This window comes from Anabrus simplex, chromosome 2, assembly GCF_040414725.1.
Source record: "Anabrus simplex isolate iqAnaSimp1 chromosome 2, ASM4041472v1, whole genome shotgun sequence".
NCBI classification, from domain to species: Eukaryota; Metazoa; Arthropoda; class Insecta; order Orthoptera; family Tettigoniidae; genus Anabrus; species Anabrus simplex.
The window spans coordinates 614103492-614128072 of NC_090266.1; the positions used below are offsets into that span (position 1 = coordinate 614103492).

The 24581-nt window shown below is 39.1% G+C and overlaps 1 protein-coding gene across 4 annotated transcripts in view; it reads right to left on the reverse strand.

Moving 5' to 3' along the window:
* LOC136864264 (N-fatty-acyl-amino acid synthase/hydrolase PM20D1) overlaps positions 1 to 24581 on the reverse strand; it is a 372268-nt gene that overhangs the window by 120913 nt on the left and 226774 nt on the right. For all 4 annotated transcript variants that reach the window (XM_067141018.2, XM_067141017.2, XM_067141015.2 and 1 more), the window contains one exon: positions 5603 to 5838. In XM_067141018.2, coding sequence (XP_066997119.2) covers positions 5603 to 5838 — 236 coding nt within the window. The remainder of the gene's footprint in view (positions 1 to 5602; positions 5839 to 24581) is intronic.

The following is a 24581-nucleotide window of genomic DNA, read 5'->3' on the forward strand; positions in this document are numbered from 1 at the left end:
GAATGTGCCTTTGGCAATAAGACAGGTTATGTGGTTTCTGCACGATGGAGCACCACCCCACTTCCGCATTACAGTTCACCAATACCTCAACAACATCTTCCCCAGGCACTGGATAGGACATGGAAGCCCTGTTGCATGGCCTCCTAGATCACTGGACTTAAACCCGTTGGATTTTTACCTCTGGGGACATCTGAAAAGCGTTGTGTATGCTGCACCAGTTCCCGATGTGCAGACTGTTCAACAGCGTGTTCACGACGCCTGTGATGCCATTCGGTGAGAGGCCGGAACGTGCAAAAGAGTGAGGCAATCCATGCTGTGACGTGGATGCGATTCAGCTATGTACTGTGTTCTGCGACTATTTGTTGTTGTTGCACGCACACCGTCCATTTCTGGAGATATGTTCGTAGGACATTTTTTTCCTCCATTTCCAGTCAGGAATCAGTCCCTGCAGTTTGTCAGTTTTATTAAATTTCACCCTGTATATTTAGTGTTGTAGTGTTCTGGTGAAGCTAGTAGTGTCCAGTTCAATTCGTAGAGTGAATTTTAATTCGAGGAAGTGTTATTCACAAGAATAAAAGTGTGGCACAGTAAATATTAGTTAAATGTTAACATCACGTAGTTCAGTTTTGAAAGGGAAGCCATCTTACTTGTGATGTGAACAGGGTGCGCTCCTTATACCGGGTTAGCCTACAAAGCCACAGCCCTCTTGAGTTTGTAAAAGATCAAGCAGACAATGGGAGACAATCAAAGAGAAAACAAATGAACAAAATGTGATACAGCATTCTCAAATTAAGATGGCGCTATCGACTACGACGGAGTATGTAATCTCTGGTTTCACAGAAAATGCATGTCAGTCAACGTAACAGAATTCAAGGCACTATCATCAAATTATGGATCCCTCATGTGGATGTGCGGGTCGTGTAGGCATCGTCTAAAAAACTATGGGCTCAATTCTGCTATGCAAGAGAACAATGAAGTCAGGCAAGCCACACTCGAAAACAAACAAACATGTAACAACATCAAAAATAAACTAGAAGTAGTGAGCGAAGAGCTGATAAAAGAAAGACACTTATCTTGGAAACACAACTTCAACAAGCAGAAATATTAGCTTCAGAACTAGGAAACATCTCGAATAAATCAGTACAGGACCCCGAGGGAATAAAGCAAAATAAATCTGCTAATACCTACAAGGAGGAAGAAAGGACACAACATAAACATACTAACAACAACAGAGAAAACACTATGAATATGAAAGAGATCGGAAACTCGGCAATAACAGCCCAACACAGGTTATCCTCTCCTAGAAGAGATACAAGACAATATGAATCACCAAGAAGACTCCCCCAACAAGGCACAGGAGGCAAAGAAAAAGGAAAACTAAGAGCAGCACCCAGGACAGCATGGGTGTATGTGGAGAGACTGAAGGATGACATCACAGAAGAGGATCTGAAAGAACACCTCACAAACAATGGTATCACAAAAGTAATTGAATGCGAACAATTACCCACACGAGGATCAAACAGTGTTTAAAATAGGCATACCTATGGAAGAATGAGAAATAGTCTTTGACCCAGAATTCTGGCCAAATGGAGTAACCTACCACACATAACAATTTCGTAAACAATAAAGATGAGACACCGAGAGAATTCCAGAAGATGACAGGCAAGACATTGGACATACTACTATGGAATGTGGAAGGGTTAAAGAGCATTGTAAATACAGCACCAGATGATATTTGGATAGTACAGGATGTAATAATAGCTACAGAAACATTTCTGACAGAGCCTTTTGGCATCACAGGATACTACACAGCACACTCTTATGCTATACCAAAAGCTTTAGGCAGACCGGAGTGAGGTGTATCCCTTATGTTAAAACACACCACAGAAAAAATTAAAGGAAGAAAATATGGTAATCGTAAAATCCACATTACAGTAGTGGGGATGTACATTACATATGGCACATCAATAGAAGACACAGTGGAGCAGATAATAGGGGCTATATCACAAGTGAGAACAGAAGAAAACGTAATTATTGCAGGAGATTCAACTGCAGAATTGACAAACCAAATAACAAAACAACAACTATACTGAATATTCTACAGGAGGAAGGTTTTAAACTCACCAATAAGGCTGAAGATTTAACGTATATAGCGAACAATGGAACAAGCACAATAGACTTAGTTTCTATAGAGGAAAGAAGATCATATTTAAAAACCAAAAAAGGAAATGGAATACCTTGACACACCACTCACAAAACATATCCCCATACATACCAGATTAATATTAGTAAGAAACATAGATGAAAAGTCACTTCCAGGCTCACATAAAACAACAAGAAAAATAAACTTAGAAGTGTTACAAAACAATACACAAGCTATAGAAAATGCGAAGTGACACCTAAGAGAAAAATTATATCAATCTTATACCATGACTACCATTCAAGATGCTATAAATGCAGCAACGGTACCAGCCACAAAAAGGAAATCGAAACCACGGTTTGACACAGAGTGCTACCAACACCGAAGAGAAATGTTAGATGCCCTACACAAAGCAAGGCTCAAAAATGTAAAAGATGATCTAGAGGAATATGCTAGGAAGAGAAAGGAATACAAGACGCTCCTGAAAAACAAGAAATCACAATGTATAGAAAAAGAAGCACTAAGAGAAGCAGACGAAGCACGCAAGGATCCCTATATAGCACTCAGAAGAAAGGTCACCAGAACACCAGATGAAATCCAAATGGAAAGTTGGGAATGCCACTTCTCTCAAATTTTAAATAAAAGACAGACAAACAAATCCCATGATAATAGGACACCGAATGAGACTGACGTATTTAAGCATCTTCAAATACCACCAGACTGAGCCAGTATCAAACCTGCCAATATGGGGTCAGAAGGCCAGTGCTTCAACCGCCTGAGCCATTCAGCGAGGCAGTCGTACTTTTAGTTTTGTTGTACACTCACTGATTATTCTCGGACTGTGAACTCCCTGAAAATTTTGTCACGAGCTGCCACTGATATAAGCTCTTTAACTTCCCCATTTGATGGACGAATCACCATGAACAACGTCATATAGGGCCTACCCTTACTCCATATGACCGCCGTGGAGAGGTTTGAAATACAGCCCAAACTTTTGGCATGCACTTTAGCGATTAGGAAATACCAGTATATACAAACCACCTCTCTTCATTACTATAATGGATGAGGTTATAAAAGCAGTGAAAATGAAGGATCAGACAACAAATGCACTTGTATTTGCTGATGATGTTATGCTATGTGGTGAGACAGAAGCAGAAGTTCAAGCTAAGCTAGATCTTTGGCAAGAAGAATTTGAAAGAACGGGAATGATCATCGGCCGAACTAAAACTATTGGTTTAGTGATGAGTCAAAATTCTGAAGCAGTCCACCTGTGAGTGCAATATGAAGAAGTGGATATTAACAATAACTTCAAATACTTAGGGAACTTTGTTTCTTCTGCCAATTCCATAAACCAAGAAATAGGAAACAGAATTCAAACTACATCAAAATTCTACCCCTCTTTTCATCAACTACTTTCGGATGACTCATTACTGCAATCATCCAAGCTCACACTATACAAAACATATCTTGTACCATTTCTAACATATGGACTGGAAGCAGCGTCGTTGACTAGACCTGCAAAAAGTGAAGCCCCTTTGTTTTTGTCTCCAAACGCCAAGGAGAGACAAAATAAGGAATGAAAATATCTGGCAACAACTTAGATTGGAGAAGAGTCTATTGGAAACCTTAGAATTAAGCAGTTTAAGATGGCATGGACATTTGAGAAGAATGGCTCCAATTCTTAGTAACAGGCCCCGAGGGAGATCTCCTGATGGTTGGGCAAAGCAAATTTTCAAAGACCTTGCAAAACATGGTGTAAACTGGCAACAAAATGTAGAATATCAGCTGTGAATGGACAAGATGAACTGTAAGAGGCTTTTAAATACCCGCACCCTGCTTGCTGGAGTGGAGAATTGATGATGATGATGATGATGATGATGATGATGTCAATTCTTGAAACTTTTTACCATGATCCAAATAAGACTGATAAAAGTAGGATTTCAGATAAATCTCATCCAAGCTATGACAGACATTTCATAAAAGAAATTGGACTGTGTACTTAACTAGTCTTTTGACAAAAAAAAAAGGGGCCCCAAACAGAGAGAGATTAAATGATTTTGTGATATCTGTGGAACTAGCAAGATTAGGATAAAAGTTCAAAATAAAGTAGGAGAAATCTGAAACATTTTCGCATTAAGACTGCTGAATAGCATGTGGACTATATGAATCTCTGTGACTAATCCATTATGTATGCTGGCATTTGGTTCTCCAAAAAGGAAAAATTAGCTGACACTATTCACAATCGAATATGGTGTAGCTGTAACAGTTCCAAAACTTGCCTGTATTCTGGCATACTTTTATGTAGTGAAGAAGGTAATTTTGCATATTAACACGACAGGGAATGTATGTATGATTATTAAATATTACAGTTCAGAATACAAAAAGCATATTGATAAAATAGGGAAATCCAAACATTTAATTCTCAAGTAAATCCAAATTAAAACCCAGCAGCTTCTTTCTTAGACTCATGATCAAAATAATTTTTGTGAAGTAAGAGACATCATTAAAAAGTCATGTAATAATGTTTACTTACAGTGAGCTTACTCTAGGTTATTTTATTGTGTGTGGGTAACATACTCTTCTGTAAATAAGGTTCTATTTGTATTACATTTATGTTCTCTTAATGTACAACCTTAATCACAAATGTTCCAGGACTGGTACTGTAAGAAATATTCAACTTACTGACTTTTTCAGCCAGGGAAATATGGAGAAATTGCATAGTAAGACATCAGGAAAATTTGGAGGAAAATAATGCTGAAAAGAAATGGTATAAGAATACTGCAGCTATCCAGAAGGCTATGATAGATGAACTCAAAAGCATAGCAGAAGCAGCTTCTTAGAATACCTCCATAACCTCCTGAAATTTTGGGAACAGTATTAGATTACAGAGGGGGCTACTTTGAAGGAAACAAAGACTGTTAGTCAGCAAGTTGAATGGTTTATTTCTTACAGAGCCAGTCATAGAGCTTTTTCTTCTTTGATTTACGTACGTACTGCAACCCAACCATAAAAAATCCACCATTATACATTATGCTTGTATGACTAAAGTCCTGGTAATATTAACCTCAGTGACCACAGGCATACAGTACCTGCCATTCAGTAAATATATTTTATTATTCACACACTAAAAAGGGGAATCAGGAGAAGAAATCAGAGAGAAGCTAAAAATGTCCTGCACTGAATGCTGGCCACTTATGCAAGAAATATGAACAATTCTTGCAACAGTCAAACAGCTCGTTTCCATAAGGATATTATTGTCCAAGAGTATATGAGCCATTTCAATATTCAACCAAAGAGAGAGAGGGAGTAAATATTTTCTCCTGAAAGTATTTTTCTGCCTTTATCTTCATATTCTTCTTATTCTTCTTCCTATTCCTCTTCTTCTTCTCCTCTCTCTCTCTTTTTCACCATCTCTCTACTGGTTTGAGAAAATTCACTGTCTGAAAATGATATATAACTCACCATAACACCGGTCTTATCATCTATGGCACCTCTTCCATAGATATAGGTATGATTGACAATCTTTCCGCCAAATGGAGGAACTTCCCAGGCTTTAGGATCAACTGGGACTACATCAAGATGGGATGCCAAGAGATATGGAAGCTTCCCTCTGCTTGTACCATGAACAGTATACAATAGGCTGTATTCATTAATAACCTCTTTCTTTATATAAGAAGCACTGTGCATCAGAGGGAAATCTGAAAAGAAAGGAGACTAAGGAGGTCATAAAACATTAACACTACATCACAATTGTATTACTGAGAGCAGATCTTAGCAGTGCAAAGAGGAGGTGTGCAAAAATAGGAAATTGTAAGAATATGGACCATACAAAAATACAGCAATTCTTCATTATATTAAGAGCATATGATGAACGAAACTGAAGCATATTACAGTCTGTCAAATCTCAGACAAGTTTAGAAATTACTCTCAAGACACCAGTCAACTCCTGTTCAGAGTATGGTAGTACTAAGACAAGATGCACCATTGTCTTTCAGACTGAAACATGTACCATGATCCCTGGCTCATAGAAAAGTATTTCAGCAGAAGAAGAAATATTCTAGATTCCCTATTTGAAACAAAAGGCTACATCCCTAAACAGATGTTTAAAGTAAAGGGGAACATGGAATTAAAATTTGTAAATCAAATATGTGAGTTCATTGAAGAAGGTAGTTCACAGAACTCAATAAATTGCTCTCAGATGTCCCTTGTCTACTGACAATAACACACTCTGATTTGAGAGTATACAAACATGGTGACTAAGTGAAACAAAATCAGAAAAGTACTGGTACTGATAAGAAAAAAGGAGTGAAAAACCCAGGTTACCATTGTATTTATGAAGAACAATGGAGCACTATTATATCCCAAAGCACATTTCTCTGGACTCTCCAATATGCAGATGGTATGCTGTGCTACCACCACCACCACCTTTAGTCCATAGCGAGTACTGAAAGGGAAAACCTAGTCATTTCCACGAGTTACGTGCGGTAGTAAGAAGTAATTTTCTATGTTTCATATCGGAGACAACTGTGTATGATGTAGCATTAAGAGAACAATTTTGTCTTACTTTCAGTAAAACACTGCTCTAATTAATATAACATATAAAGTACTGTATTTCATAATTTGCAAGTCTGAATTCTGAAATGAATAAAATATCTCTAGTATAGTAATTAATGAGACAAGGGATTTAGTAATTAGCATGTCCATGTCAGTTGAAAGGTATGAAGTAACCAATGCAGTTTTTATGGATGTTGTTTGGGTCATCAGTCCATAGATTGGTTTGATGGGCAGCTCTCCATGCCACTCTATCATGTGCTAACCCTTTCATTTCTATAACAACTACATCCTACAACTACTCTAATCTGTTTGTTATATTCATGTGTCCTATCATTCCATCTCTTCTTCTGGTCAAATTTAGCCAAATCATTCTCCCCTCACCAATTTGCTTCAGTATCTCTTCATTTGTGATTCGATCTATCCATTTCACGTTCAGTATTCTACTACAACACCATATTTCAAAAACTTCTGTTCTCCCTTTTCTGAGCTAGTTATTGTCTATGTTTCACTTCCATACAATGCCATGCTTCAGACAAAAGTCTTCAAAAACTATTTTGAATTCCTATATCAATGTTCAAATTGAGCAAATTTCTTTTTTTAAGAAACGCCTTCGTTACTTGTGCTAGTCTGCATTTTATGTCCTTACTTCTGCCATCAGTTATTCTGCTACCCCAGTAACAACATTCACCTATTTCCTTTAAGACTTCATTTCCTAATCTACTATTTGCTGCATCAACTGAATTCATTAGACTGCACTCCATTACCTTTGTTTTGGATTTATTTACTTTTATATCATACTCCTTCTCCAAGACTGTGTCCATACCATTCAGCAATTTCTCCCGATCTTCTGCAGACTCAGATAAAATATCAGCAAATCTCAGAGTTTTGATATCTTGTCTCTGGATTGTGATTCATCATCATCTGCAGTTTCCAGCTGTTGGCTGGGTCTGCTTGGATTGTGATTACCTTTCCAAATTATTCTTTGATTTCCCTTAGTGCCTGTTCTATACAAAAAATGGGAAAAGGAGAGGGGGGAAAACTGCAGCCTTGTTTCACTCCTTTCTTGATTGCTGATTCTTTCCCATAGCCCTTGATTCTTATCACTGCAGAGTGATTTTTGTACACATTGTAGATAACCCTTCTTTCTCTGCATATGATCCAAATCACCTTCAGAATCTCAAATAACTTAGTCCAATGAACATTATAAATGGCTTTCTAGATTTACAAATGCCATGAACATGGGCTTGTCCTTAATTTGATCCCTTATGATCAGAAATGATTCACATGTTCCTATGTTTCTTTTGAAGCCAATCTTATCTTCTCCCAACTCAGTGTCAACTTGTCCTTCCATTCTTCTGTAAATAATGTGTTAAAATTTTGCAAGCATGAGATACTAAACTAATGGTATGGTAGTTTTCATACTTTTCAGCATACCTACTTTCTTGGAAATAGTTCGATATAACAACATTCTGTCTAAAATCAGATGACACTTCACCTGTATCATACATCTTACACACTACATAGAATAACCTTGCCATGCCGGTTTCTCCTACTAGTGCACTCGGTAATTCTGAAAGTGTCATCAATTCCAGGTGCCTTGTTCCTATTTAGGTCTCTCAAAGCTCTGTCAAATTCTGACCTCAAAATTGGGTCCCTCATTTCATCAGCATCAACAGCCTATTCTTGTTCCAGAACCTTATCATCTACTTCTTTCCCTTGATAATTGTTGAATATGTTTTGTAAATTTCTCCTCAGAATTAGTAGAAAGTACTGTATGTGAATAATGGTATTAAATTGTTGTACTTAACTATTGAACTCTGTTGTTTCGATATTAAATTCAGATATAGATGTTCATTAAAATGACGTACTGATTCTTCTATCAGTATTCTTATACAACAAAACACAAGTATATAAACCATAATTAACCCGCCAGTGGTCGCTATATGAGCAAAATGCTCACGGTCATTGAAAATCATCTGCTCTTTCAAACAGCGTGTAGTTTTGAACTTGAGCCCTGGTGTACCTTCTCACTGCAGTTTTGAGAGAAGGACGGATGAATTGAAATGCACATCTGTGACCTTGAGAAGGGACAGGGAGGGAGGAATTGTAAGCAACCGTCAAGGGTGAGCATTTTGCTTCACGCGCGACCAGTCACGTTTGCGCTGATTTCTGTGTGTGTAATCGTTTTGCTATTGTTGTTTGTTGTTTCATAGTTGAAACAGTTCTTTGCAACTTGTTGTATTCATGTGTTGTGTAATCAGCGTGTGACGATAGCTTCAAGTCATGACATTTTAGCTTGGTTTGATGAAATTCCTAGTGATCAACTCGAGGGCGAAAACAGTCACTAGGACTGTGAAAGTGAACACAGTGAACATACTACGGATACTGAACACTCTGAGCCAGAAGAACGTGCTGATGGTACCGTACCTGGAGAAAAGTCTATAGCTGGCGAATAACATATATTGGAGGTAAATGAGAATTTCATGTTGAGTGACACTGTTTATATAGTGAAAGATAAGGTGACAAAGTGGGGCAGATATCCACCAAGAAGAAATCCATGCTCACGTACTTGTGCTGAAAATACAGTGACTCATCCTCCTTGTGTAAAGGACATTGCAAAAGACGCACACGTTATTTTAGAAAGTTAGGAACTGATTTTTCCAGATACAGTTATAACCATTAGAGATTTATTATTATTTGTAATTTTATTTGTAATTTTTAGTGTTCTTTATAACCATTTGAGATTTATTTTTATGTTCATTTAATGTGTTAATACATTTAGCCTGGAATCGGTTGGTATTTATTATGTAAACATGTCATTTCATACCGTGAGCATTTTGCTCAACGCGCGACCACTTGCGTTACTTTCATCCTAGTGACCACTGGCGGATTAACTGGAATTTATTAATATTTTACATTTAAAGCTGGGCTCTGGCTAATAATGTGTAGAGTTAGTAGGGTTTAACACTGGATTTGGTTACCCATTCTGTTTCTTTCCTTGAAGCTTACAAGTTTTGTAATCTAGACTACTCTGGTTTCCCCTTATGATATACAGTGGAAATATATGGAATATACTAAGTATAAAACATTATAATTTATCATACACTCCAAATATCATACCTACGACTGTATGTTATTCACAGATTTTTTCAAGGTCACATTTCAAACTTTACAACAGACTAAACAAGTCTCTCATATGACTGAACACACATCTTGCAAATGTTGGATTTGCTCTCTACCATGAACACCATTTGACTGTTAGTAGCTCTATCATGACACTACAAACTGAAACTTGTTTTTAGTAGTAGTAAACTTCACTTTATTCACAGCTGTGGATACATTATTATTTATTCTTTTACCTCACAATAAACAACAGTGAATGCCACACAAGCAATGCTTGTGGGTGGGCATGAATAAATTAACAATACAATGGCAACAAACTACTTAAACTTATTTTATAGTACACAGTTACATATATATTAAGCAAATAATTGGTGTTGGCAATATTTAGCAGAGATTATTTACAACAGTACTTTATGGGTACACATTTACTTTTAAATTAATGAGTTTAATCCTCTCTGTCAGCTTTTCATTTCTCTTTAGATGGGTTCTAAGAACTAATTCTGAGTGATACAAAATCAGTTTAGATTAATTTTTTTTTTGTTTGTTAAACCTGCCTGTAGGAGCCAGGTATTCAAAATTTGTTTTACTCCAGGTTTGTTTCTGGCATCTGTAACTGGGGGGGGTTACAGATAACTTGCATGTCTCTGTCCACCTAAAGTATTTCTGTATGGGAGTGGCAAACCAGATCTAACTTGCACACTTGTACGTAGGTCGAGTCATAAGTCATGGCAACTATGTTTTTTTCCTAGCGATCAGGAGACAACACGGAAAATCTAAGATATGCAATTGGAAACGTACGGTATATACGTACGTATGATGCCACTAGATGGTGTATGTAAACAACAGTGTGGGTCTAAGCATGCCCCCAAGTTCAGCGTGTGAGTGAGAGTGTCACAAAATGGGAGTCAACAAGCAGAAGCAACGATCGTATATTAAAATAGCAGTTCTCCGCGGCAGAAATGCATGCCAATGCCATGCAGAGATGCGGGAAGCATTAGGTGTGCATGCCATGCCCTATAGAACAGTGGCGAGGTGGGTGGAGACGTTCAAATGGGGTAAAGTATCAACTGCTGATTTGCCTTGCCCAGGCCGTCCAGTGTCCATGGACAAATATGTTTATTACAATTCCGTTTTATTGTACCAATTGCACCATACAGTGCGAACCAAACGTCCAGATCTTTTGGACAACGCCATAATCCTACATGATAACACGACAGCTCACACAGCAGCCATCGTTCAGCGTCGCTTACAACAGTGGAAATGGGAGGTTCTTCCACACCCTCCTCATTCGCCTGATCTGAGCCCATGTGACTATGATCTAATCCCCAAAGTCAAGACGCTATTACGTGGACAACAGTTTGCTAACAAAGAGGACATCGTAACAGCATTTCAGAGAGAGGTGTCACACGTTAGCGACACACATGCAGCTAATGGTATTCAGCGCCTGTCCCACCGCTGGCAATGCACAGTGGAAACCTTGGGTGATTATTTCGAAGGTCTGTAACCAGTGGAGACCTGTCCTTTGTATGTAGTCTTGTGTACTTCCTATCTATACCCTAATAAAACAATGTTTACCTATGGCCTGTGTTCTGTCACTTTCCTACGAGAATCTCCTGAAGTCAGATTTTGTCTTCAGGCACTATGCAAAAGTACATGCACTATATTTCCAAATGCATATCTTAAGAAATGTTTTTATTTGAGCAAAACATGTCAACATTTCCTTTGTTCAAAAAATGTTATAATTGTATTTTATAATAGTTAAAAATCGTGACAATATCTTTGGTTATGTCTGTCATCTTCATGTAGATCAGTCTTTCAACTTTTTATTGGGGTATAATGTAGATTTATTAGGATTAATATGTAATTACAGGCATGGTTTTATTTTCATGGAGTATACTGACTAAAATAACTGGGGAAATGGACAGATAAACCTGCAGCAGTTCTAGGGTTAAATGTAAGATGGCCAAATTAGTACACACACACAATTCTATGGTAATAAGGCAGAACCCGATATGTCAAAAAAAAAATTAATAGAAATTTCAGTTTTAATGCCAGTACGGTCGATTTTGGGACGAAGATTATGATGGCAAAATCCAGTATGATTCTGGTGGCCGTAGAATACGATGTTCCCAAAATAAAGATTCCGATATTTTCATTAGTTTGAAATTGATCAGTGGCAGAACCCAGTAAGTTGTACATATCGGGCTCTGGCATCATTCTACGGCAGCCAAGCAATAGGGAATTCCAATATGCCTGACTTATCGGGTTATGGAAGATTCCCAACCAGTCATAATTTGACACATCGAGGCTACAGAGGTCAAAGTAGTTCCAAAGAAAGTATTTCAGCCGGCTGATGGCTGTTGAAAAATTGAATGAAGAACAGCAAAGCATTTTTCATGAAATTATTTATAAAAGCATGAAAGTGGAATAAAATCAAATTTTGGCCAGAGGTGTCACAATATTTAAAAAAAGGCTGCGAAAATAAGGCCGTGGCACCAACCAAGTGGCTGCATGGTTTGGGTCACATATAAGGTTGCCATACGACCTGGAAAAGCGGGATTGTCCTGAATTTAAGGACGTGTCCCGACATCTTGACTGAATTTTTAAAAATCCCTAAATGTCCTGAATTTTAAAAATCAGAGCAAATTATTTAAAATTTTGCTAAAATCTTTTTGAAAGTGAATGGAATTTTTGGTTGGTCATACCGAAGCAGAGTCTGACATCATTACCTGACCTTGTCATTTTAACAGGCTTGACCTATGCTAACGATATCTACTTCCGCCCGGGAGCAGCGTGTTGAATAACGATGAAAATTATTTTTTATCCATGTTAGCTGGTAATAAATGGGTTCAGTTTTTGAAGCAATGTAAATCCAGTGAGCAATATTCTGAATTGCTTAAAGTGGCTCAGTTCTATTTCTGTTTACATGGCCATAATGTATGTGTGGAAAGAAGTTTTTCTTTAATGAGTACACAATGGACAAATGACAGAAATAGACTGAAAGTAGAATCTGTTAAATCAACATTATTGCTGCAATAAAATTTTAAAGAAATATCTTGGCAGGAATTTCATGATTACATTTAGAAAATGAGTTGCTAAAAAGTGTGTCAAGTTCGGAAAAGTATGATTGGTATCAGAATCAGGGCACTTCTGTGTCATAAATATCTTTAAGCAAAGGTAAATAAATGGTGTTGTTAGTTTTCACTTATCTGTGTCATTGAGAAATGAGTAAGTCCACGTGAGCTGTCCCATCCGTTACTTAAAAATGTACGTAAATAACATTGAATATTATATAATTTTGGAGTGGTCTGTAAAGTAGGTGTTTCACATAAAGTATGATTTCTTATTATTTCTCTATTTGGTTTTTAACATTAACATCATATATCAAGTGTGTCTTTTGGTAAAGGACGGGACAGTTCATATGGAATTACCCAAATATGAGCATGGGGCAAGGAATGAAAATATCAAATATCCTTATGGGAGCAAAAACACGATTGCGTTCCAGTACCACTATATGTATGCGGGCAAGCGCTCCCGTGAAGTTGGTACCTATGGTTGGAACTTGTCGATGTTGGTGTCCTGAATTTCATCCTGAACCTTATGGCAACCCTAGTCACATAGCTCTCGGCTTGCATTTAGGAGATATTGGGTTCGGGCCCCGCTGTCGGCAGTCCTGAAGATGGCTTTCCGTGGTTTCCCATTTTCACATCAGACAAAGCTGAAGTCGTACCTTAATTAAGGCCACGGTCACTTCCTTGCTACTTCTAAACCTTTCCAATTCCATCATCACCGTAAGATCTACCAGTGTCAGTGCGATATAAAGAAATCGTAAAGCTGTGGCAAGACAGGGATCACTCATGACCGGCAAATCACTGCTGAATATTCTTTGAAATTAGATGGGAGTGGTCCGTAAAAATGTGCTCCTGTCAGTTTATGGCATAACAAAACTCAAAGCAGATTATTTAGTAAAAAAACTGAGACGGTCTTCTGTGCCGGTTGCTTCTCTTGAGGGTCAAAGAGGCCGGCATGAACACGTAAACAAGAAGATCGCAAGGCTATGATTGAGCAGACAGAGAAGTATCCCAAGAATGAAAGTCACTATTCATGAAGGAACTCTCAGAAAATGTTTTTTAAATTGTTTCTTTTACAATTTGCTTTTACGTCGCACCGACACAGATAGGTCTTATTGCAACAATGGGATATGGAAGCCCTAGGAGTAGAAAGGAAGCGGCTGTGACCTAAATTTAGGTACAGCCCCAGCATTTGCCTGGTGTGAAAATGGGAAACCATGGAAAACCATCTTCAGGTTTGACGACACTGGGGTTCGAACCCACTATCTCCCAGATACAAGCTCACAGTTGCACGCCCCTAACCACACAGTCAACTTGCCCGGTAAAAAATTACCTAAGGAGCCACCTAAACATAACAATGCTGTATAATGAATATAAAATGGAACATCAACATGCTGGCTCGTATGACTTATTTCGCGAGGTATTTAATCAACAGGTTACTTATTTAAACAACTGCATGACAATAAACTGCAAGACATGGGACTCTTGCTGAATGAAAATCTAGCAAAGCAATGATCCAAATGAAAAGAACCAGCTGACCATAGAACATAATCAACACAAGGAAAAGGCAAATTTAGCCTACAGATTAAAAGATATTAAAAAAATAAGACAAAAAAAAATCTAACTATGAGGGTCTTCATCTTTGACTTGCAGCAATTCTTGCACATGCCTTCACAGACAGCCAACGTGTCTTTTTTACAAAAGCCTGTTTTTAACATACAACTTGATTATCCAGGACAGCATTCCAGGTGGAGGCACAACTCACTGTTAAATGTGGCAAGAAGCAATTGAACATTATACAGGCTCTGAATAAATTGCTTTCTGTGTTTTTAAAAAAACTTGAAAGCCTACCTGTGCGTGTGACCCATGTCATAACCTACTCACATATATGTGGGGGATTAAATAAAAATGGTGTGCATGTTCTCATTATTTGTCAGCAAGAACCACCACACTAATTGTGCAGATCAGAAATTTCTGCTGATTGGAATACAATGCAGATCATGCTCACATTGAAAGGGCAAGAAAAGACAGCTTAAATTCCAGTCATGGTACTCTAAGACTGGTTCCAATTTGTCCGAATTGTGAGGGGTCAAAGGCCATTTCAAGTCAAAAAGACTTCAAATCATTTCCAAAACTTGTTTGAGAACAACCAATACAAAGGACTACAGACATGGTGGGAAAGAACGTGAACTGGCTAGAAAATAAATTTATTAGGTATGAAAAATCTTCCGCAATAATACCATTAAAATATTCACTTGTTGATAACTTCCAGGTACTCGAGTTGCAACGATCCCGACGAGGCAAATTCCTGATGCCCATGCTGACGAAATATTACAATAGTCCACTGCCCATCAGTCCTCTTAAGAAGAAGGATCTACTAAGTCATCTTCCACTAATTCACAGGGAGTGTCATAAATTTTACATAATTCTAGAAATGATTGGCAGAGTACCGGAGGATTCTGACAGTGATATTGAGGCAACCAAGTGATCTGTTCCCTGAACTTGCTGGATAAATAAGAATAAAACTTGAACCTTCTTTTTTATTACATTTACAAATGTATGCCACTTTAATTTACTGATTACTGAAATCCAATCTGAACTTTAGCAAACTCTCAAACTTTTAAAAGTGTCTCCTGAAAAATCAAGTTCTTTGACATATCGGGTTCTGCCTTAGTACCACAGAATTATACTTGAAAATGAATTAAAATAGTTAGATAATTAGTGTCTATTTACAAATTCCCTTGTTCTCCTCACAGCAGGTTGCCAGCACTGGTATTTACCTGGAACAATGATCACTTCCGTAATCTTGATAGACAGCTCACCTTTCACTTGGCTTCACATGCTCACTCATTTCACACAGCAGCTGAACGCAGACGGGTTCAAATATAGGGCTGTTGACTATCACAACATACGATTGCTGTTCACTTGGTTCAACTCCAGACAAGTCCAATGACTCACACAGTCAACACAGTCAATTAAATTAACTCACAGTCAACATGACTGCTCCACACACTGAATTACTCAACACATATCACTCAACAATGACAACAGTGCTAACCAGCACTCCTCTCCAACATTCTCCAAAACTACAACGACACTCACTACTTACAACGCCACCAACACTGACCACTGAACAGTGACCACACAACACCAATAAAATCACTAACCAATAACAACCTGTTCACGGCGAGCCTCCTTATATATCCCAGGTGATGAACTACTAGAATCTTCAGGCTGAGGCCAGAGAAGGAACAGTTTTGTTTCACATTCCGGGAGGCTCACGGGGAAACCAGATGAAAACACAATACAAGGAGAGGTCGACCATACCATCGGGCTGGCTGGGAGGTCTCCGGTCTGACTCACTCACTCATACTTTCCAGGAATTATTGAAGGGGGCTACAACAGGGCAGAGAGTTGCCTGATCACGTAACAATATCTTCATTCATAAGTTTACACAGGCAGTTTCACTATTATCTAATGCTTCTTCCTGTATGGACCATACCTATTTACACACTCAAGACACCTGACCCATGCATTGGTGTGGCATTCTAACTAATAATGGTAGGACTTATGTAGGAAGAGGAACTATACATATGGAGGCGAGGGGTGGGGGGTCGACAATAGTTAGGACATTAGTGGAAACTCCTATTAAGTATTCGATTACGTTATTGTCTGACTCGTTGGCTGAATGGTCAGCATATTGGCCTTCGGTTCAGAGGGTCCCGGGTTCGATTCCTGGCCGGGTCAGGGATTTTAACCTTCATTGGTTAATTCCAATGGCCCGGGGGCTGGGTGTTTGTGCTGTCCCCAACATCCCTGCAACTCACACACCACAATACCACACAGTTATGTACACATGGCAGATGACGCCCACCCTCATTGGAGGGTCTGCCTTACAAGGGCTGCACTCGGCTAGAAATAGCCACACAAAATTAATTATTATTAATTACATTATTTCATTACGTCTGGTCATGTCTTCTTGTTTTGTTTTGGTTATCAGGGGCAGGTAATATGGAGATGTTTGTAGTTGCAATTTCCGTTGAAATTATTAGTGTTTATGAATTTCTGTTGCTTCTATGACTATCCTGAAGAAATACTGTGAGATGTTGATGAGTATTTTGGTTCAACAAAATAATATTACATGCTTGGTGGTACGGCCACCTATATAAATTCTGGGCCCCCTGACAAATCAAGATGGCAGACCCCATCTTCTTCAACTTCATCAGAAAGTACCAAATAAAATTTGCAATAATGGGTACACCAGGATATCGATTCTTTTCTTCAGAAATACAGATTAATAAATTATTCAAAACTATGTACATACATACATACATACATACATACATACATACATACATACATACATACATACATACATACATACATACATACATACATACATACACACATTACTATACACTGTTATGCCTTTTAGGCATTCAGTCTGCAAGCCTTTGTAATTAACCAAGTACCTCCACAATCATTTTATTCCAAGTAGCTCTGTGGCCTTGTTTAGATCCACAATTCTTATCATATCTTAAAAAAGCGAGTCCAAACATCATCGTCTTGGTCTCCCTCTACTTCTCTTACCCTCTGCACCCGAGTCTATTATTCTCCTAGGTAAAAGTCAATTTATGCATATAGCTTCAACTATCAAGTTTATTCCTAACTTGGCCTTTATCTCCTCATTCCAAGTACCCTCCACCCCAGTAGCAGCTCATGGCTCAAATGGCAGATGGGGCTAATGTGGGTGTTATTATTATTATTTATGTAGTATTTGTTGCTTTTTCTGTGGTATATACATGCATATTAAACATTGTCATTATATTTTTATTTGCAGTATCAGCACAGTTAAGCATGCTTGATTCTAATTCATGTTAATACTATAGTAAAATACTTTAAAAGTTACCTCATTTATAAAGGAACTGCACTCGTCGATTCTTCCACAATGCAAACAAATCAATCACTTTTCAGTTCAATTCTGGAATCTCTGCAATGACATCCTTATGAATACTAATTACAACTAATGCGTTTAAACCTTCTTGTCCCATAGAGTTCCTTAGATAAGTTTTAACTCATTTTAGAGTAGTGAACAACTTTCTGATTCTGTGGATGAAATTGGTGTTGTAAGAACTATTTCTCCCAGTTTGTGTACTGCTAATAGGGCTGTTTCCAGATTGTTTATCTTCATTAGGGTCCAAAGAGAAAGTACACTCGTTACCATAAGATAGCTCCTAAATTCTAATCACATAGGCTGAGTGGACCTCGAACCAGCCTTCAGATCCAGATAAAAATCCCTGACCTGGCCAGGAATCGAACCTGGGGCTTCCAGGTAAGAGGCAGGCACGCTACCCCTACGTCAGCTTGTCCTTCATAAGCATGGGATATTATTTCATTGCACTGGTTACAAGTACCCTAGGAAAAACAACTTTATGTTCTACGAAAAATTGTGAATCAATTAAAGAAAAGCATTCCGTGTGCTGCGCTTCTTCAAAACGGCGTTTCATCTGATTCACATTTATGTCAACCGGGCGAGTTGGCTGTGCGCGTAGAGGCACGCGGCTGTGAGCTTGCATCCGGGAGATAGTAGGTTCGAATCCCACTATCGGCAGCCCTGAAGATGGTTTTCCGTGGTTTCCCATTTTCACACCAGGCAAATGCTGGGGCTGTACCTTAACTAAGGCCACGGCCGCTTCCTTCCCACTCCTAGCCCTTTCCTGTCCCATCGTCGCCGTAAAACCTATCTGTGTCGGTGCGACGTAAAACAACTAGCAAAAAAAAAAAAAACCATTTATGTCACACGCTTCTTTAGTATTGGCACTTATGACCACTTCTTTCCACACACATGTTGTTGGGCATACAGAATTTCGTTGCAACTCAGCCAAATTCCTTCTGATCTCATTTATTGCAGTTTTGAAATGCCGAATTGTAGTAGTGTGTAGTGTGTTGTACAGAATATCAACGTGTATCAGAATGGAATAAAAAAATTAGAGAAAATATAGGAATTACTCATCACTCAGAAGATTACCTAGTCCTGTTGCCTCTCTAACTGTAATGTCATCCCAACCACTGTCATTCTGAATGGTGTCAAAACACTCAAGAAGAGCATCCTTATTGTTCGAGACAATATTAACAACTCTGCTATGAAAATTCCAGTGTGTTTCTACAGCTTTTGGAACCACACTGCCACAGACAGATCTTAATAAATCAGTGTGCTTGGAAGAAACAGAAAAAATTATTAAAATCCTGATATACTGATGAAAACAACTTCACTGATTTCACAGTCTAGCATGCTTTCTTGATTACCAAGTTTAGCTCATGGGCATAACAGTGGATGAAATGTGCATGAGGAAATGTATCTCTTATCTTTACCTGCACCCCATTCACCCCCAACTAAACATGGCAACACCATCATACGACTGAGCAATTAACTTCTGTTCTTAGCTTGTACGGTTCTAATTGTTGTTTCAGAACTGATGTTAAACCATCTGCAGTTTGGTCTTGAATATGAAAAAAGGAAATGAATTTCTCAACTGGGCCACTATGAGCAACATTTTGCAACAGTATAATTGTGACATGCTCAATATATCTGAAGTTACATCTGCCTGAATGACTACATATTTAGCTCTTTGTATTTCCTGTACTATCATATCTCTATAGACCGCAAACATACAATCAAGTACAGTAATTCATTCTGAATTGTTTTTCAGGCATTTTTGATACTGTAGAATTGAGAAGGTGATCGCTTAGAATGCTGTCTAATGCCACTAGTTCCAACAACAGATTCAAGAATACCCCGCGATTGTGTGAATTGTCACCTTCGTTATGACCTCGAAGAGATAGTTCATGTATACCACAAAACTTCATACATTTAATTGTCCTGTTTAAAATGTGTCTGTTCTTATCTGCAAGTTCATTGTGATGCTGATTAGAAACATGGTAGCCTTCATTTAATTGAGTCAAAATGTTAACAGAACCAAAAAGATTACATTTTATGCTGTTTTCAATATGTGTTTCTGAATTTTGTGTTTCTTAACTCTTTCTGATAGACGTTTAAGATCAGTTATGGCTGTCACAGACCATCTAGTTTCCCCACCAAACAATAAGCACACAAAACAGAAGGGCAACTTCTTTTCTTCACTCATAGTCAGCCCACTTCTTCTTCCTGGACGACTGCCCTAAATGCAGATCAGTATTGATTGATTGATGTTGTCAAACCAAGATAATGAGAATGTTATTTTCTGATGCTTGCAACTCTGATGAAGCTTAAAACCTCTAGGTTGGTGCACACCAAGTCTTTTCAGTTCTAATTTTTCTTCTAAATTTGATGATGAGAATGGAGATTTTGCAAGAGTATCTATCCTATTCATAATGAAAGACAAGTTATTAATAATTTCACTACGTACTATTCACTATTTCAAACATTACATACTCGTCGTCGGCTGTAACTCGATCCGAGTATATATAACTTCTTCCTGCATACACTGGCCAGTTCAACTCAGTTTACGGATGTGTTTACAATGACTAAACAGACCAGTCCCGGCATTAAACATGCGCCCACACAAATCACACTGAATGGATGGAGGAGGGCGGGGATGTAATTGACGGAGTTTTCTTGCTTGTCGCTTGGCCTCTTGATGTCTGCGGCGTTCTCTTTCAAACAAGTTGACAGCAGTGGATGTAGTGTTCCGCCACAGAGAACGGTCCACAGCACATTCTTCCCATGTCTGTATATTTATACCAGTTGTCTTCATGATGTGTTTCAGCTGGTCCTTAAAACGCTTAAGAGGGGCTCCATGAAGTCTACTGCTGGAGCAAAGTTCACCATAAAGAATTTGGCGTGGAAGCCTGGTATCACCCATATAGTGAACATGGCCTAACCATCTCAGCTGATGAGCGATGATTGTTGCCTCAATGCTATTTAGCTGCGCTTTGTCGAGAACTGCCGTGTTGGTCACAGCCCCAATTCTTTTATCAACATCTTGTTCACAGGTACACCATTTAGACAAGATGCTTCCAAGATATGAAAAGTGATCAACCTGTTCCAGTGTTGTGTCTAAAATGGAAATACTGAACTCAGGAAGTGTTAATTCTGGGGCAGGTTGTGCAAGTACCTTCTTTTTTTCACATTAATGGCAAGACGAAAGCGATCACATGTAGTTTTAGAACAGTTGACTGCCTGTTGTAGTTCTGCAGGTGTTAGAACAGGAGATGTGGTGTCATCGGCATACTACAGTTCTGTCCCCCGGGTAACCAGAGTACGTCTTTGTGAGTGAAGTCTTGCCAGATTGAAAAGGCCTCCATCAAAATGAAATTTAATCTCGATGCCTAAGTTGTTTGCAGATGATTCATGCAGCATGGCAGCCATGTACAGTGCAAAAAGAGTGTAGGTGCAAGCACACAGCCTTGTTTGAATCCATGAGAGATTGGGAACGAATCAGATACTGAGTTACCATGAAGAACCTGTCCAGACATGCCATCATGAAGAGCTTGAACCAATTCCACATAATGTTCAGAACATCCAAAATGTCTCAATACTTTCCACACAGCAGATCTTGGTACTGAATCAAAGGCTTTTTCCAGATCATAGAAAACTAAACACAGAGCCTGCTGTTGCTCTCTGCATTTTTCCTGGAGTTGTCTAGCACAGAAGATCATATCTGTTGTGCCTCTGGAGGTTCAGAAACCACACTGAGACTCAGGCAAAATCCTCTCTGAGATAACTTGGAGTCGGTTTAATAGAATTCTTGAGAGAATTTTACCTGCAATTGAATAAAGCGCTATACCACGGTAGTTCCCACATACACTGTGATCGCCTTTCTTGAAGATAGTGATGATGGTAGCATTCTTCAAGTTGTCAGGTACTTCTCAAGTTTCCCAAATCAAGAGGATGAGCGTGAAACATCTAGTCTTCAAGAGTATACCTCCATTTTGTATTAGTTCCAGAGGGATATTATCAAGACCAGGAGCCTTTCTTGGTTTTAGTTGATTGAGTGCTTTGGTGAAGTCTCTGTATGTAGGTGGAACTGCCATCCATGGTTGTTGGGGCTGCTGAGGGACATTATGAAGAAAGTCCTCAGCAACATTGGAGACATGATTTAGAAGTGAAGAGAAATGTTCCTTCCAATGCTCTATAATTTCTCCATTATCAGTTAAAATGATGGAGTTGTCAGCAGTCTTCAATGACCCCGATAAAGATCGAATTGGACCATATATCTCCTTTATGCCAGCATAGAAGTTTTGCAGGTCACAGGCATCAGATAGTCTTTGCAGTTCTTCAGCTTTTTGTTGCCATCAGGTTATTTTTAATTTCCCTAATTTGTGCCTGACATTTTCCTTTAAGTTCCAAGAAATGTGATTTCTTCATATTGGAAGACGGATCTTGAAGATACGATAGGTGGGCTACCCATTTAACATTGATCTGACATTTAATTTATTCATTATTTTCCTCAAAGCAGTCCTGTTTTTTTCCCTCACAAAACCAATTGTTTCCTCAGCTCTTACTACTTGGCAGTTTCAACGCCAGAGTTGGTACAGATCACCAATTATGGGGCAATGTGATGGGAAAACATGAACTTGGCAACTGTAATTAAGGATGTGCCAGTGCTTTGAGCGAGGATGCATCCAAGTGGTCTTGTAGCGATTAGGCAGGCAGAACTGAGTATTAGTAATGAAGAGTTCATGTTCAGCACATAAACCAAGGAGCAGCAGACCATTGGCATTACAGTTGCCCAGTTCATGTTTTCCCATCACATTGCCCCATAATTGGTGATCTTTACCAACTCTGGTGTTGAAATTGCCAAGTAGTAAGAGCTTGTCTCTTGGTGGTACTTTGGTGATGGTAGTGCTCAGCAGGTTGTAGAATTGGTCTTTAGCTTCTACATCAGCATCCAAGGTGGGAGCATATGCAGAGATGAGTGTCATAGATTTGGCACCAGAGAATGGGATTCGGAGAGCCATAATTATTTCACTGACAGTGGTTGGAGTTAGCTGATAATCCTTGACCAATGTGGTCTTCACAGTGAATCCCACACCATGGTAATCTTTGTTTTTCGACCGCATAAGAGGTGACCCGCTGGGTGCGGCCTCCCAGCCGGCTGAGAGTGTGACTACCGATGTTTAGCCTACGTTTTCTATGGCCTTCCCCATTCAGGGTGGGCAGCGGTGATCCTAAATAGGCCTGACCAAACACAGATGCAGGACCGAATTCCTGAGTAGCCAGAGCGTCTCAGAAAGACGACCATCACACATCTGCTGGCAACGAGCAAGTCCGAACAAGAGGCTTCCAGTTTCACCCGAAAATCTGCCTCCACCATCCTTATCCCATTGCCGTTGGACTTGATTTGAAGGGAGTGACAGCAGGAAAAAGTGCCACAAGCGGGATTTTGTTTAAGGAAGTGACCCACACACTATGATCTCGGAACTATACCCTGTGGCACAAATGAAATGCGACATGCAGGTTCTAGTACCACGACTGCAATGGACTGCCACAGACTCAAAATACCATTGAGTTGCGCCTTCACAGCCAATCTGTCTGGCATGACCTCATCTGCCTTCAAGACCGATGATAACCACAAAAAGGAGGTTCCTCCGTCTGTTTTGCCGTTGGGCCAAAGACACAGATGATGGGTTGCAGTGTCATTTCCTACACTGAGGGGACCATCACCCGACCCAAAGGGGCTCATCCACCCGAAGCTGTTGGCCCCCTATGCGGGGTCGAGTTATTCACCGCTGCTGGACACTCAGCGTTAGCTGTTTTTACAGCTGGTTCCCAAGCCAGCTAACCCTCTTCCTTTCCCATTCCAGACTTGGGCCTGGATAATGGTGGAGTTTGGGCATAAATATTACATACTAATCACTGTTAAACAAGAACTATCCAGAACTTATTCTATCCACTCCACAACTGCTAAAAGCGAACTGTAAATTAAAATTTGAAACGTATCTTTGTTTTTTACTTGCTAGTTGCTTTACGTCGCATTGACACAGATAGGTCTTACGGCGACGATGGGACAGGAAAGTGCTAGGAGCGGGAAGGACGTGGCCGTGGCCTTAATTACGGTAGAGCCCCAGCATTTGCCTGATGTGAAAATGGGAAACCACGGAAAACCATCTTCAGGGCTGCCAATAGTGGGGTTCGAACCTACTATCTCCCGAATACTCCATACTGACCGCACTGAAGCGACTGCAGCTATCAAGCTCGGTTTGAAACATATCAAAAGCTTCACTCTGTGAATGGTCACCAGAACATGTTACATGAGGTTAGAAGAATATAAGTGGGTTTGCAATAACATCACCATAACACCCGCCACTACAGCTTCGTCTATATTGTTCTTTTTTATTGCGGACATGTCAAAGCTAGCCCCTAGCTTGACATTTTAAAATGATGATGATGCTTGTTGTTTTAAGGGGCCTAACATCGAAGGTCATTGGCCCCCATTTTAAAATGCATTGAAACTTTCAACCCTCAAAGTTTCACTAACTTTCAAAACAGTTACCAATACTTACTGTGAGGAATGAGAGCAAATTAGCCCCTGTGTTGGGATAAACGTACGGAACATGAAATACAGTCATACTTTTTTTTTTCTCATATCATTAATTACTTCAGGACGGTGGTACTCAGATATAAATTTGCCTCATTAAATTAATTATCTAAAATATAAATAATATAACATTTCTATGTCCAAAAAATCTGG